General features: G+C 57.6%; 1 protein-coding gene across 1 annotated transcript; it reads left to right on the top strand.

Moving 5' to 3' along the window:
• The first annotated feature begins 2,180 nt into the window (after window positions 1-2,180).
• ADAMTS15 (ADAM metallopeptidase with thrombospondin type 1 motif 15) lies at window positions 2,181-14,290 on the top strand. The gene is made up of 8 exons (XM_068994836.1): window positions 2,181-3,177; window positions 7,383-7,515; window positions 8,055-8,222; window positions 8,618-8,901; window positions 9,496-9,673; window positions 9,770-9,951; window positions 10,541-10,716; window positions 11,146-14,290. Exons 1-8 carry the CDS (start codon window positions 2,263-2,265, stop codon window positions 11,924-11,926), a joined length of 2,817 nt encoding a protein of 938 aa, XP_068850937.1. The 5' UTR covers window positions 2,181-2,262; the 3' UTR covers window positions 11,927-14,290.
• The last annotated feature ends 702 nt before the right edge of the window (window positions 14,291-14,992 follow it).

Below are 14,992 nucleotides of genomic sequence, written 5' to 3'. Positions count from 1 at the left end.
AGGCTGGAGATAAAGTTCCTGCCAGTTCGGTTTGACTCATCCTCTTGATGAGAGTTCCCAGATGGAGGGGCTGGAGCTCCTGGGGCAGCAGTGACTAACTCTGGCTTGATGTCCTCTAGGCTGAGGCAGCTGGTGGCAGCTCTGGGACCTGTGGCACACTGGATGCTGCTGTGGTTTTTGGAGAAACTCATCCTGCTGAGTGGAGCAAGGGCATGGGAAGGAGAAGTTCCCTCCTGGCACCTCAAGATGCTCAAGTCCCTCTTCCCTCACTCCTCCACTCCCTGTGCTGCCCACTACCAACACCCCTGGGCACGCTGCATGTTGGCCAGCAGGCAAAATCCCTGATTCCGTCAGCCCAGTGCAGTCAGTTGGTTTTTGGGGTCACAAGTTCAGCTGCGAGGCACACGACTGAGCAAACCACAGCACGGGGACGCACTGACAGCAAAACGAGCCAGGCTGTGGGCTGTGGGCTGTGGGCTGTGGGCTGTGGGCTCTGTGCCTTAGGCAATTCTGTTTCATAAGTGCACACATTCTTCAGCTGTGCTTGGATTTCAAAGGATTCCAGCCTTTGCTGAAATCACATCAAAGCCAGCTTGTCCATGAGAGGCCTTAATTTTCTCACTAAACCAAACTGTGGTGCTTCTCGGTGCTGATAAATCTGTTCCTCAGCTACAGGTTGTTGCTGAGGATCCTTCACTGCTCTCCTTTCGGCTGTCCTGCCCCCCAAAATCCCATCCACAGCGAGATCTTTCTACCTCCCAAGCACCCTCCTGCCCCAGCGCTCTCCACAGCCTGTTCTGGTGATCCCTGTGTTTGGTGGGCATGGGGAATTCCCACGTGCTCCATACAGGGTGTCCTGTGGTCTGACAGGAGAGGATACTGCAGGTGCTAACACTTATGGAGTGCTGTCTTTGGTGGTCAGGGATGAAGGGAGGCCGAGCTCCACCTCAGAAGCGGAGATCACCTTTGCCCCCCAGCTGGAGCCCCGTGCACTGGGAGCTGGTTTGCTTGGGAGAAGAGGGATCCTCGGTGTGAATACAGGAATTGTTGGGGCAGTGTTTCATTGGGTCTGGAGGTGCATGGAGAGACAGAGCCCAGATCTCAGTGCTAGACACCCCATGGCTGTGAAAAACATTCATCTTCCTGAATAAATCAGGGAACTAAGCCCTCAGCTGCCAAATAGCGAGTTCCCCTCTCCACTGAACTGTCCAAAATACCAGCACAGAGCAGAGTATGGAGGGCTGGAATAACTGACCTTTAAAGGTCCCTTCCAACCCAAACTATTCCATGACTCAATGATTCTATGACCTTTTATCTTCCCTGCACACCCCTGTTGTAACCAGAGGCCCCCTCCCCGCGGGGTCACAGAGCTCCATCACTTTTCTTAGAGCAGGATCCAGAAAAAGTGGAGAGTGGCAGGAGGGAGCCTGGCAGGTGGGAGCATCCCTGGGGGGCTGCAGAGTTTCCCTCTTTGCTGCAGGAATGAAAGTGAAGAGGGTCTCCTCCCACTCCATCCCATCCAACACCCCAACCCTATCCTGTCCCACCCCTCACATCCCACCTCAGCCCGTCCCATCCCACCCCTTATCCCACCCCATCTCACCTCACCCCATCCCATCCTATCCTATTTCCTCAATCCCATCTCACGCCAGTCCCCCACCCCACCTCATTCCATCCCATCCCATCCCACCCCACCCCACCCCTTGTTCCATACTGTTCCAACCCCGCGCATCCCATTCCATCCCACACAATCCTATCCCACTCCTCAATCCCATCCGTCTCACCCCATCTCATCCCACCCCCTATACCACCCCATCTCAAACCCCCATCCCGTTCCATCCCGCCCTATCCTATCCTATCCCATCCCATCCCATCTCATCCCACCCCATCATTCCATCCCCTCCCGTGCTCACCGCGGTGCCGCCCCCCCACCCCGCTCCGCCCCGGGGAGGCGGTGGCAGCCCCGGGCGGAGCGCGGTTCTCTCCCGGCTCCGCTCGCTCCTCCGCCGGCCCCGCTCGGCCCCGCTCGGCTCCGGCCCCCCGGCCCGGAGTGGCTGCGGCGGGGCCAAGCCGCGCCCCGCTCCCGCGCTATAAAAGCGCCGTGCGCCCCGCAAAGCAGGTACCGGCGGGGCCGCTCCGCTCCTCCAGCCTCCGCGGGTCCAGGAGGAGGAGGAGGAGGAGGAAGGGGGGGGCCGGGTCCTGCTTTCTCCCCCCCGCGCCTCCCCCGAACCCCGATGCCGCCGGCCTGAGCCCGCCGAGACGATGCTGCCGCTGCTGCCGCTGCTGCTGCTGGGCGCCCCGGGGCTGAGCCTGACCTCGGGGGGACCCCCGGACGCCGACTCCGCGCTGGTCACTCCCCTGCGCCTGGACCCCGACATCAACGGGCCGGCTTATTTCAGGGGGGGCCCGGCCGAGCCGCCCCGGGGGGGACAGGCGGTGGTGATCCAGCTCTCGGCTTTCGGGGAGGATTTCTACCTCCACCTCTCCCCCGACGCCCGTTTCATCGCGCCCGCCTTCGCCGCCCACTACCTGGGGGCGGCCGCCCGCCCGCTGCCCGCGCTCCGCCACTGCTTCTACTCGGGGGATGTCAACGCCGACCGCGAGTCCTTCGCCGCCCTCAGCCTGTGCGGGGGGCTCCGGGGGGCTTTCGGCTACCGGGGAGCCGAGTACCTGATCAGCCCGCTGGCGGGGGGGGCGGCCGGGGGACTCCATCGCCTGCAGCGCCGCAGCCCCGAACGCCCCGTCGGGGCCGGAGCATCCCGCTGCGCCGTGGGCTCCGGGCTCACCCCCGGCGTGCTGCAGGCGCTCGACAAGTACCGGGGGCGTGCGGGGGGGAAAGGCGGTCGGGCCAAGCGCTTTGCCTCGGTCCCGCGTTACGTGGAGACCTTGGTGGTGGCCGACGAGTCGATGGTGAAGTTCCACGGGGATGACCTCCAGCACTACCTGCTCACCCTGATGGCCACGGCCGCCCGCCTCTACAAGCACCCCAGCATCCGTAACCCCATCCAGATCTCCGTAGTCAAGTTCCTCCTCATCGGGCAGGATGACAAGGGGCCCAAAGTCACCAGCAACGCCGCCCTCACCCTGCGCAACTTCTGCGCCTGGCAGAAGAAGTGGAACAAGGTCAGCGACAAGCACCCCGAGTACTGGGACACCGCCATCCTCTTCACCAAGCAGGTGGGTGCAGGGGGGACGGCCCGGAGGAGCTGTCCTCCCTGTCATGGAGCCCCGCACTGGGCTAAGGTGTTCTGCCGCCTGTGTGCATGGTGGGGGAGGTTGTGCTTGTGGCTGATCCCTCTGTCCCAAGAGAACCTCCACTGTCAGATGCTGGGGTGGGGGGAGCAGAGGCATGGAGCAAGCCGGCTTGAGCCAGCCCTTGTTGTCCCTTGGGCAGGTTTTGGCTATCAGCCTGGAAGAATCCCTGCCGTAGGGTGAATGAGGCCAGGAGGTGTCCAAAGGCAGGTTGCCCCAAGGGCAGAAACCTGCCACTCTATCTCCTGCCTCCATGCAGGAGCCTTGGCAGCAAGTGCCCTGCAGCTCTGGCGTGCACCCTGAGGCGAGAGGTCTGAGCCCAGAAGAGGAGGAGCATGGTCCTGCTTCCCCCTCCCCAGCTGGGAAGAGCTCACAGTGCCACCTGCCAAGAAAAAACCTCTCCCTCCTTCCTCTGACTCATGTGCGAGGTCCTCCTGAGAACCTGGACCACTCCTCAGCACTGGCTGCGCTGCATGGACCCAGTTCAGGGCTGGAAGTGAAGCACCGGAGATTCAGCCAGCGCTACAGCCCTCGAGTGGGGGAGAGGGGAGAGCCACTGCCACCACTGCTGTGGGGTGGCTGCATCCCTGCGGTGGGAGAGGGGCTTGGAGCTGCCTTTGGCACGGCTCCGTGGTGATGTGGGGTGTGGGATGAACTCTGCATCCTCCCACCCCCACAAACTGGGTGACACCAAAGCTCCCAGAGCCTTCCCCCACTGTTCCTCCTTCCCTGTAGTCCTGTCTCAGTGTGGACATCGGTTCAGGGCCTGCATCCCAAAATCACTGATAGGATGGGAGGAGGATGAGCCCAGCTTGGAGGGGACAGTCACGTCTTATCCTGGCTGCTGCAGGCTTTGGCAGCAAAGGCTCCTTGCATTTTCTCCTTCTCCTATCCCTGCCCAGATGTTTTTGGATTAGGGACAGGACAGGAACTCCCCTCAGTGGCAGGGAGACCATTCCCAAAACATTTTTCCAGGTCAAGCACTTGTGGGTGGGAAGGATGTAGTGTCCAGCTCAGTTCAGCTGTCCCTTGCCTGGCTCAGCGAGGGCTGACAATGGCCTGGAGCAGGAATGGTGCTGTGCAGGACGTGTGAGATCTTGTCCTGTCCTGTCTGTCTTCTTGTCCCCCCCCACCCCGGGCCAGCTGTAAATCCTATGGGAGCACAGACAGGATTGAAGCCCAGGCTGCTGGAGCAGCTCCTGCCTGCACGGGGCTGCTCAAAGAGGAGGACGTGCTGACACCTCTGCAGGGACGAGCCAGCTCCACCTCTGGTGGAAACCAGTGAGGTCACTGGAGCTGCACGTGGGACAGAGTCGGTCCCAGCGATTTAAAAGACGTGGATCACGTCTGGGCTGCATTTTTTACACATTGCTAAACCATCCATTCCTGAAATCCCAAAGCAAGCTCAATGCAAAGGCACACGGTCAGGGAGACATCTGCCTTCCTTGAGTGCATCCATCTGTGGTCCCTTGACACCCCGAAGCTTATCTTCCTGCCAAAAAGCTGTTACATAAGCCCCCGACTTAAATTTCACCTCCAGGCTGGTTGATAGGCAGTTTTCAGTTGTGCTGATGAGTTGCTGACAAATGGGGCTCTCTTACTGCTTGGATTTGCTCCCTCCTGACGTCGGTCATGCTGAATGATGGATTTGCCTTTGGGAAGCTCAGTCCTCACCAGCTCGTGGGTGCAGATGCCCCTTCCTACCTGAGCTGCTGCTTGTTGGAGGGTCCTGCAGAGCATCCAGCCTTCAGCTGCACTCCTGCCTCCTGGAAATATCCCTGCACACCACGGCAAAGGGCTTGTCCATTCTTCCCACCCATCCTGGACCTTGATGTCTCACCAGCAAACGTTTGCTGCACATCTTTGCTTTGCTGTGAAACCAAAGGGATGTTGCATGAAGGAACATCTGGCTGCAGCCTAGCGTGTGGCAGATGCTGTGGGGGAATTTGGAAACTGTAGCTCAAGCCTCAGCTTTTTGGAATTGCTTTGGATGCACACAGGAAGCCTCCGTGGTAGGGAGAGTGCTTATGACTCTGAGTAGGGGAATTAATGCACGAGCCACAAGGATCCCCCTAAGTGAGCTGTGGAACATCTTGAGAAGTTCACAAGGGATGAAAAGCCTTGGAAGGCCCCGTACAGGAAGGTCAGGCTGGCAGGAGGGTGCTGATGCACTGAGCAGGGTGCCTGCAGCCCCTTGGGGGCCAAGCATCCTCCCTGTATCTGTGCCGGCGGCGGGGGACACTGGTGAGCAAAGGCAGAGCCGGCTCCTTGCACGGCGCTTTCCCACCCTGAACCTCTTCCATTTCTCTCTCCTCCCCTCCTGAGCAGGCTCAACAGCTGGCAGGGCTGAAGGAGGTATTTAGGTGCAGGATCAGGGGCTCTCATTAAAGCCCAGAGATGCTGCCTGGCATCCCCAGGCTGTCCTGAGATGGGGAGTGAGGGAAAACCCCTTGAAGAGCTGCTGGTCGTGTATCCCAGCGAGGTTCAGAGCGAGAAGTGGGTCAGTGTGTCAGTGCAGGTGTTGGGCCAGGAGCCAAAGCTCGCTGTGCTGGCGAGGAAAGAGCTCTTCAAAGAGCAGTGAGCGGGGAGCTGTGAGCTGAGGTGCTGTGACATTCCTCTCCACGCCCCTTCCTCACCTCCAAACCCCCAGCCCTGGGCAGAGCACAGGCAGGGGGGCCTGGGCAAGCTGCACCCCTGGATTAGCTTAGCGTGGCAGTGGCACTGGCTCTTGGTGGTGTTTTGGGACTGGGACTCTGCACCTGGGCTTGCCAGCACCATGAATCAACCTGTGCCCATCAGTGGTGGCTCTGCCACTGCAACGTGGGGTTGCCACCTCTTCTCCCTGCTGACATCGATGTGTGATGGGATCAGGGGTGCAGCAGGGTCCCAGCTGGTGGGGAAAGTTGGTGCAGAGGAAAGCGCTGAACCCAGTTGTGTGATGGGGTTTTCCACCACCAGTGCAGACCCAGACATTTCTTCACGTCACCTCTCTGGAGATCATGGTCTTGCCTATTCCTCCACACTCTGTAGCCCCAGGTCTCCTGTTAAAGCCATCTCAGCCCTGGCTGGGGCTCTCTGAAGTCATCAGGACTGTTATTTACCCACGGCTGAACCTGCCTGCGCGGGAATGCCTTCAGCTTGGAAACCTTGCTGGAAATATTGGCACAGCAGCTCCTGCAGGATTTTGAGCAACCCAGGCGCTTTGGCTGGGCGAGTGCTGAGCATGAATCACACTTATTTATAGCATGGGAGCGCCCAGCGAGTCCCTTACTTTTCTTTTCATGTGGAAAACAGCTCCCCGCCCACTGCACGGCCTCCCCGGCACCTCTGGGGCAGCACCAAGGGAGGGGATGATGCTCCAGCCCTCCCAAACCAAAACCACATCCCAGCAGAGGAAGGGAGCACCTGGGACAAGGTTACTGCCAGGCTGCAGCACCGCTGTGTCTTAAATGGGCTTTTTTTCTTAACACCAGCACCTGGAGAAGGGCAGATCTGCCTGAGATGAGACCCTTCCCAGCCTCTCTCCTGGCAACACCCATGTAGGATCTGGCTGTCCTCAGTTTGGGGGTGGAAGCCTGGGCCGGTTCCTCCTTTGATCAGCTGGGCTTGGTTGCTCCTTGAAGGATGACTGCAGAGTGTCTTAGAAAGGCAGGAGCACTTTCTCTAGCCTTGGAAACCTCTGGACCTGGTCCAGGGCTCTCTTGTTCCTTGGAAGAAGCTGAGAAATGAGATTGAGAAGTGTTTCAGTCCTGAGTCCAAGGCCAGATGTGTTCCCATCCACCCACCTGGGTCTAGTCCTTGAGCTCACGCTTAAGAAGAAGGGAACCAGACTGGCTCCTCTGTGACAAAACCAGCTCCACCCTGGCCGGAGGAGCTGTTTGGGGAGGAAAAGCTGTTGCTGAAGGCAGGGCAGGATGCTACACATATCCCTGGTGCCAGGGTTAAGTGCAAACGCACCGTTGCAGCCTGGCCTGGGTCAGGATTGAGGTTTCCTGCCTCCGTATCCTGGTGTGGTTCCCACCCCTTTGGGCTTTCTTCCCATGTGTGGGACACCAGGGATGAGGTGGGAAAGGGGAACTGTGACGTCTGTGCTGTCCCCAGGACTAACCCCTTCCCTCTGTGACTGGCAGGACCTGTGTGGTGCCACCACCTGTGACACGTTGGGAATGGCAGACGTGGGCACCATGTGTGACCCCAAGCGCAGCTGCTCCGTCATCGAGGACGATGGGCTGCCCTCGGCTTTCACCACCGCCCATGAGCTGGGTAAGGCTCCCAGCTCTCCTCTTCCTCTCAGGGGGAATTCCAGGAGCTGGCAAGGTTCAGAATAGCCCTGGTTCCAGCCTCTGGGAGATGAGACCATAGGTGGTACATGGTGATAGGGAAACTGTGCCTTGGGTACAAGAGTCTCCCTGAGTCAGGTGGGAAAGGGCTGCTGAGGAAGCAAAAGGCTTTGCTCTCATGGTTGCTACCACAGCTGGGTTTCCAGGATTCAGGAGTCCTGAAATACCAGGCAGACGGCACACCTGCCTCTGGGAGGAGAGAGTGGGGCAAGTGCTGAAGTCACCTGTCACCTTCTCTTCACAATTTCCTTTGCCCTTCCTTTCCCGTGTGCTTTCCATGTGCATGAGGCATCCAGGAGAGAGCTGGAATGTTTGCTGACTCTTCTGGGCTGTCCACAGCTGCCATGCTTGCAAGGGTCTGCCCCACTCCATGTCTCAGTCTCCCCCGAGAGAAGCTGGGGGGTCCCTGCTCATCGTGCCGTGCTGGGTTATTCATGCTGCCTCCCTTATTCCCACCCCCAGGCCACGTGTTCAACATGCCCCACGACAACGTGAAGGCCTGTGAGGAGGTCTTCGGCCGGCTGAAGACCAACCACATGATGTCCCCCACCCTCATCCAGATCGACCGTGCCAACCCCTGGTCAGCCTGCAGCGCTGCCATCATCACCGACTTCCTTGACAGTGGCCATGGTGAGCCCTCCTGTGTCCCTATCCCCTAGGAACAGGTCTGTCCCTGCAGGTGTTTACTGGGAAAAGATGGTTGGCTGTAGAGCGCTTCGTCTCCTGGATCCATAAACAAATTTAGAGGGAAATGGGAGTTTGGCAGCATTTCTGTAGCATCCAGACTTCCTGGGTGTCCCCAGCAGTGACATCTGCACTCAGGCTGCTGGCACAGCTCTGGCATCCCCAGGAGATGGAATCACCTGTGCCCGGGATACAGCCAAGTTCGAGGGCATCCCTGGGGTAGCACCTGGATAGTTTTGGCCCAATCCCTCCCTCATCTCCCTGCAGCGGTGCTTTCCCTCCCCACCCTGCTCCATACAATCCCCCAGGACCTGGTAGACCCCCTCTCCCCCCTCCTGCAGGGGACTGTTTGCTGGACCAGCCTGCCAAACCCATCCCGCTGCCCGAAGACCTGCCGGGGACGAGCTACAGCCTGAACCAGCAGTGCGAGCTGGCCTTCGGGGTGGGCTCCAAGCCCTGCCCCTACATGCAGTACTGCGCCAAGCTCTGGTGCACGGGGAAGGCGCGCGGGCAGATCGTCTGCCAGACCCGGCACTTCCCCTGGGCTGACGGCACCGGCTGCGGCGACGGGCGCTTCTGCCTCAAGGGCGCCTGCGTGGAGAGGCACAACGTCAGTAAGTACAGGGTGAGTACGTGTGCCAGGAGCCCCAAAAACATCCCGCAGGGTCGCCCTGAGTGGGTGCTGGTGGAGCTATCCCCAACCTCCTGATGGTGGAGAGCCAGCGTGGGGACACTGATGTGGGAAGAGCTGGTGATCCCTTGGGTATCGTGTATTTCTCACGGAGTGAGGATGCTGCTCTGCTCCAGCCAGCCCTGGGCAAGTTTCACAGAATTTGCTGTGTTGGAAGGGATCATTGAGTCCAACTCCTGTCCCTGCTCAAGACCATTCCCGAGAGTCACACCACATGCCTGAGGGTATTGTTCAAATCCTTCTTGAGCTCTGCCAGGCTTTGGGCTGTGACCACTTCCCTGGGGGGCCTGCTCTGTGCCCAACCACCCTCTGGGAGAAGAAACTTTTCCTAATATCCAACCTAACCCTCCCCTGTCACAACTTCAGACCACTCTTTTGGGTCCTGCCACTGGTCACCACAGAGAAAAGATCAGCGTCTGCCCCTTGGATTCCCCTCACAAGGAAGGTTTGTGGGCGGTTGGAGGTTTTGCCTGTGGGTTGTGGAGACAGTGAAGGGTGTGCAGTGCCTCATCCCGTCCATCCCTGCAGGTGGACGGTGGCTGGGCCAAGTGGGCGCCGTACGGGCCGTGCTCGCGGACGTGCGGCGGCGGGGTGCAGCTGGCCAGGCGGGAATGCAGTGACCCCGTGCCGGCCAACGGGGGCTCCTACTGCGAGGGCATCCGTGTCAAGTACCGCTCCTGCAACCTGGAGCCCTGTGCTGCTGCAGGTAAGGGCTGGAGCTCGGCTTGAGCTGTAACAACCCCCTGAAACTAAAGCTGGAGGTCCAGGCTGGTGCCCAACACCACACCCCTCTTATTTTCAGTGCCAGGGAAGAGCTTCCGTGAGGAACAGTGTGAGGCTTTCAATGGCTACAGTCACAGCACAAACCGCCTCACTGCCTCCGTCTCCTGGGTTCCCAAATACTCCGGTGTCTCGCCCCGGGATAAGTGCAAGCTCATCTGCCGGGCTAACGGCACCGGCTACTTCTATGTGCTGGCACCTAAGGTTGGTGAGAGACTCCCAGGGTCAGTGCCTGGACAGTGGGATGGCTCCAGGCTGCCCGGAAATGAATAGATTTTCCTTGTCTGCTGGGTGGATGGTGTTAGATGAGGTGGTAGAGGAGGGGAGTCCACCAGTCTGGTATGAATCAGCTTGGGGCCGGAGCTGGTCCATGGAGGGTCTTCCTCTGGAAGTCCTCATTTTTACCTCTTGTAAAGGTGCCTCTGGCACATTCCTGTAGTCCTGGGGTAGAGGATGATAGTTATGGTACTGGGGAAGCAATGGGCAGGACGGGGTGGCCGTCCAGACATGGGACTGAGTGGGGTGGTGTTAGCAGTGTCCCCTGTGCAGCTTGTTCCCTGCAATGGAAAGGGCAGGAAATTCTGCAGATGGGAGCAGAAAAGGGATGTAGTCCCATCCATCAGAGACCCCAAAAATCCTGCCTGCAAAGCAGAACATGAGCGAAGAGCAACATGGTGCTGCTGGCATCTCCTCAGGACCGGTTGGATGGATTGGGGTTGGACAGACACAGCTGGGGGATCCTCGGGGGGTGTGAGAGGGAAATGCAGCAGCTTGTTTTGCTCACCTGGTTTAGGTTGTGGATGGCACCCCTTGCTCCCCGGACTCCACTTCGATCTGCGTCCAGGGCAAATGCATCAAGGCGGGCTGTGACGGGAAGTTGGGCTCCAAGAAGAAGTTCGACAAATGCAGCGTCTGCGGAGGGGACAACAAGAGCTGCAAGAAGGTCTCAGGCTTGTTCACCAAACCCATGTGAGTGTTTGGTCACCACGTGTGCTTCCCCTTCTCCCAGGTCTGCGTTTTGGTGTGGGGGATGCAGGAAGGTCGTGGAGATGGTGATGGGATAAATCCAGCCTGAGCAAAATCTGCTGGTGCTCGTGTCCATCACTGCACAGAGACCTGGGCTGGCTCTGAAGGAGAAGCGGGACACATTTAATGTTCTGTTGACTTCTGCTGATGGAGTGCTGTTGAGCCAGAGGAGCTGAAGCATCTTCCTGTAGCTGGGTGACATCAGCCTAGAAAAACCTCAACACAGGGAGGAGATTCAAAATGATCTTCACAGGACAAAGACAAATGTCGGGGTGGGAGGATCTCAGGGCTGCAGCTGTAGAGGGCTGAAGTAATGTGGTAGCACGATGTCCCTGTGCCTGATGTCCTGCCCTGCCTGCTCTTCTCTTTCAGGCACGGCTACAACTTTGTGGTGGTCATCCCCGCGGGCGCCTCCAACATTGACATCCGGCAGCGGGGCTACAAAGGACTCGTCAGCGATGACAACTACCTGGCGCTGAAGAACGCGCAGGGCAAGTACCTGCTGAACGGCCACTTCATCGTCTCGGCCGTCGAGAGGGACCTGATGGTGAAGGGCAGCGTCCTGCGGTACAGCGGCACCGGCACCGCTGTCGAGAGCCTCCAAGCCTTCAAGCCCATCCAGGAACCCCTGACTCTGGAGGTGCTCTCCGTGGGAAAGATGACCCCTCCTCGGGTACGCTACTCCTTCTACCTCCCCAAGGAGAGCAAGGAGGACAAGTCCTCCTACAAGAAGGAGGGCAAGACCCCACCGGACCTCAACAACAGCGTCCTCAGCCTGTCCAACCGCTTGGATGGCGGGAGACCAAGCTACAAGCGCCCCTCCTACAAGTGGGCAGTGGGCGGTTGGGAGGCGTGTTCTGTCACCTGCGGCGATGGCCTGCAGAAGCGCTCGGTGGCTTGTCGCGACTCCTACGGCCAGCCGGCCGCCGAGTGTGACGCGGCGCAGCGCCCCGCCGACGTCCGGCTGTGCGGGGAGCCCTGCCCGGCCTGGGAAGCTGGACCGTGGTCTCCTTGCTCCAAGAGCTGCGGTCGGGGGTTCAAGAGACGGGCGTTGAAGTGCTTGGTCCCTACTGGGCGCCTGCTGCCCCGGGAGAGTTGCAATTTTCGGAGGAAGCCGCAGGAGCTGGATTTCTGCACCTTGAGGCCGTGCTGAGCAGGTCAAGAGGTGTCTGCAAGGAAGGGCATGGTGTTCCTATGGCTGGGTGCAGCCAAGCATCCGCCAGAGGTTGGGAGTGGGGGAGATGTCCATAGCACATAGCAAAAGGGGGAAAAATAAGAAAAAATGGGAATAAAAAGAGACCTGGGTGTGGGGACAACCCCATGCTCCTGGGAGAGATGGCTTTTACCAGCCAGGTCGCTTGGAGACAGAGCGGGAATGAACATCTACCTCGAAGCCACTGAACGACGCGGAAACCACCGGTGGAGGCTGGGAACTGGGGGGACAGATGGAAACGAGGAGGATCATCACTGCCTGTGATGGATCTGTGGTACAGGCAGGGAGATGCCCCTAAATTGCACAGATGAAGCTTCCCCCCACCTTCCCAGGACCAACCCTACCTCCCTTCTCCCTGGACTCCCCCAACACTCATGCTAAACGGGACCAAAAGGATTTACCAATGCAATGACCACCGGTGCGATGAGGCACTGGGACTGATGCCTCCAGGGCTTGCTGGTGGTGACTTTGTTGTCCCAGCGGCATTCCCGGGTCAGGCTGGAAGGTGGTGGCTTTATTTTCATTCTCTCCTCACGTTTATGACCTGACCAGTGTAAATTTTATGGTGCTTAACTCTGTATTTTTTAAACCTCCTTCTTCCCCTCCTGATGGATGTAAACCTTGCATAGCAGGGCTGGTGTTAATCCCAGGGGATCTCACCTGCCTGAGGTTTCCTATGGTGCTTTAGGATGGGGCTGTGTGAACATCTGGATGCTCCTTTACAGCCTGGTCCACCTGAAGCTTTTCAGGGCTAGAAGGGACACTGCGGACCTGAGGTTTGAGCTGTCATTCCAAAAAAGCAACAGGCAACTGTGCTGTAGTTCCACAGGGCCAGACACGGCCCCCCCCAGTCGCTGATACTTCACTCTGCTCTGGAAATGGTGCTCAATGCTTAACGGGACCAGTATGTCATGCCCAGACATCCCATAGTCTCCAATCTTTAACCAGCTTGGGGTATTTTCCCTCTGTTTAAAGCCTCCCTGAGATATCCCGAGCTCTATCAGAACTGGGGTGACTTCCCTGGCATCTACTTTTGGGTAGATTAATTTGGGTCTTTGGCTTTCCTGGGGAAGAGGGGGCTCAGTGGGGTTCAGGCATGCAGGGAAAGAGGGACTATTGGACTTTGCTGCTGCAAAGCATCTACAACCAGCTTCCCCCTCCAGTTATTCTGGGGTTATTCTGCACCTCTGACGGTTTTGTATCATCGTGCCCGTTGTGGTCAGAGGCTGTTTTACCTCTCCCAAGCACAATTGAACCCATCATTGAGGTCTCTTGCTCGGATCAAATCATCAGGCAGCACTGAAGTTTTTGCTTTCTCACTGATGAAGGCGCCTCTTAATCAACGAGCTGCGACTGTGGGCAGGCCAAAGCTTCTGGGTCAAGCTGTATGGTTACTGGGATCAGCAGAAAGGTATTTTAGGGATGAGATGCAGATTTTGGGTAGGCAGAAGATTCCGTCTCAGCAAGTAGAGGCTTGGAGCCTGCCTTGCTTGTTCAGTCCCTTGGAGGTACAACGTGGAGACTCCGTTGCCCCTTGGGTGGCTCCAGAAGGTGTGGGCAAGGTGAGAATGACAAGGAACGGGACAGGTGCCATGAGGGTTCCCTTGTGGGGTCTTTCCAGCAGCCCTCAAACTCCTGGTGACAATGTTTGTGGGCTCATCCTCCCTGGATTGATGTAATGCCTTTTTCAACACAATAATATTTTAGGTCTCCACGCTGCTCCACAGAGCCAGGAGCAGATGTTGTGGTTGCTCTGCACAGCAGGGAACGGGAGTTAATGTTCTTAGGAAATCCCTTCCAGGTCTCCATTCCCATGAACATGCCATCCATTTTCCAAGGGTTTTCCTGCATATCTGAGCCTGCTGCGCTTTCCTCTGGGGACAGAGCTCTGAGGAGCTGCCCTTTAGAGCCTTGCCATCCCACAGCTGGTTTCTAAGCCACCAAGAAATTGTCAGCCTCATTCCTGAGGAGGGGAGGGATTCCTTGTGTGTGGTTCTTTTGCTGAGGGTGCAGCAGAAGGACGGAGATGCCGATGGTACTGGCTGCTTTGTGTATACCATGTATACTGAACATCGATCTCTGCTGTTTGTGCGTCAATAGCAAACCTGAAATAAATCTGTATTTAAAGTTACACCTGGTTCTCGGGGGACACGGTCCTGCAAAAGTTGTTTTGTTGGAGGCTGCAGGGCATTCCTTGTCTTACTGTGATCCTGACCCCTTTATAGTGTCAGCTCCTTAACTAAAGAACAAAACCGTCACCTTTAAAAGCCCAGCAGGTTTTTTCTGACTTGGTTCTGCTACACGATTGGTTATTGGTAAAAAAGAAACCCAGGCTGAAGGAGCTCAGTGGTGAATCAGTCCCTGTGAGCCCCAAGGGAACTGGGGATGTTCAATGAAAGAGGTTGGTTTTCCTCAGGCTTGAATCAGGATGTTCTTTTGTCAGGGTAACAGGAATATAGAGTTAAAAGGATTGATGTAAGCTGGAACAGCACTCTCACATCCTGGAACAACCCTGTCTGTGTGTTTCTCCTGAAATTCTCAGCACACCCTCCCTGAGTCAGAGCTCTTTCTTCCCTGTTGCACCAGGGCCAACGGTGAGATAAATCCCTTCCTTTTCCTGGGCTGTGTCAGCTCAGGGATGCCTGATGTCACCCCCTCCAGCTCTCAGCAGAGTGCCTGGGATTTTATTTTCCCCCAGCAAATGCAATTTATTTCCCTGTTATGATGTAATGAATTGGCAAATTTCATGTGTTTTATTGGGGGGGAAATCTCAGTTTGCTTTTCATCATCACAGAATCCCAGAATGGTTTGTGATGGAAGGGACCTTCAAGCTCATCTCATCCCACCCCCTGCCATGGGCAGGGACACCTTCCACTGTCCCAGGCTGCTCCAAGCCCTGTCCAACCTGGCCTTGGGCACTTCCTGGGATGGGGCAGTCACAGCTTCTCTGTGCCAGGGGGGTAAGAATTGCTCCCTAATGTTTAATCATAAAGAAACGGACACAAC

The sequence above is a fragment of the Aphelocoma coerulescens genome, chromosome 24 (assembly GCF_041296385.1).
Source record: "Aphelocoma coerulescens isolate FSJ_1873_10779 chromosome 24, UR_Acoe_1.0, whole genome shotgun sequence".
In the NCBI taxonomy this organism is placed as follows: Eukaryota; Metazoa; Chordata; class Aves; order Passeriformes; family Corvidae; genus Aphelocoma; species Aphelocoma coerulescens.
This window is presented reverse-complemented; position numbering and strand designations above follow the sequence as displayed.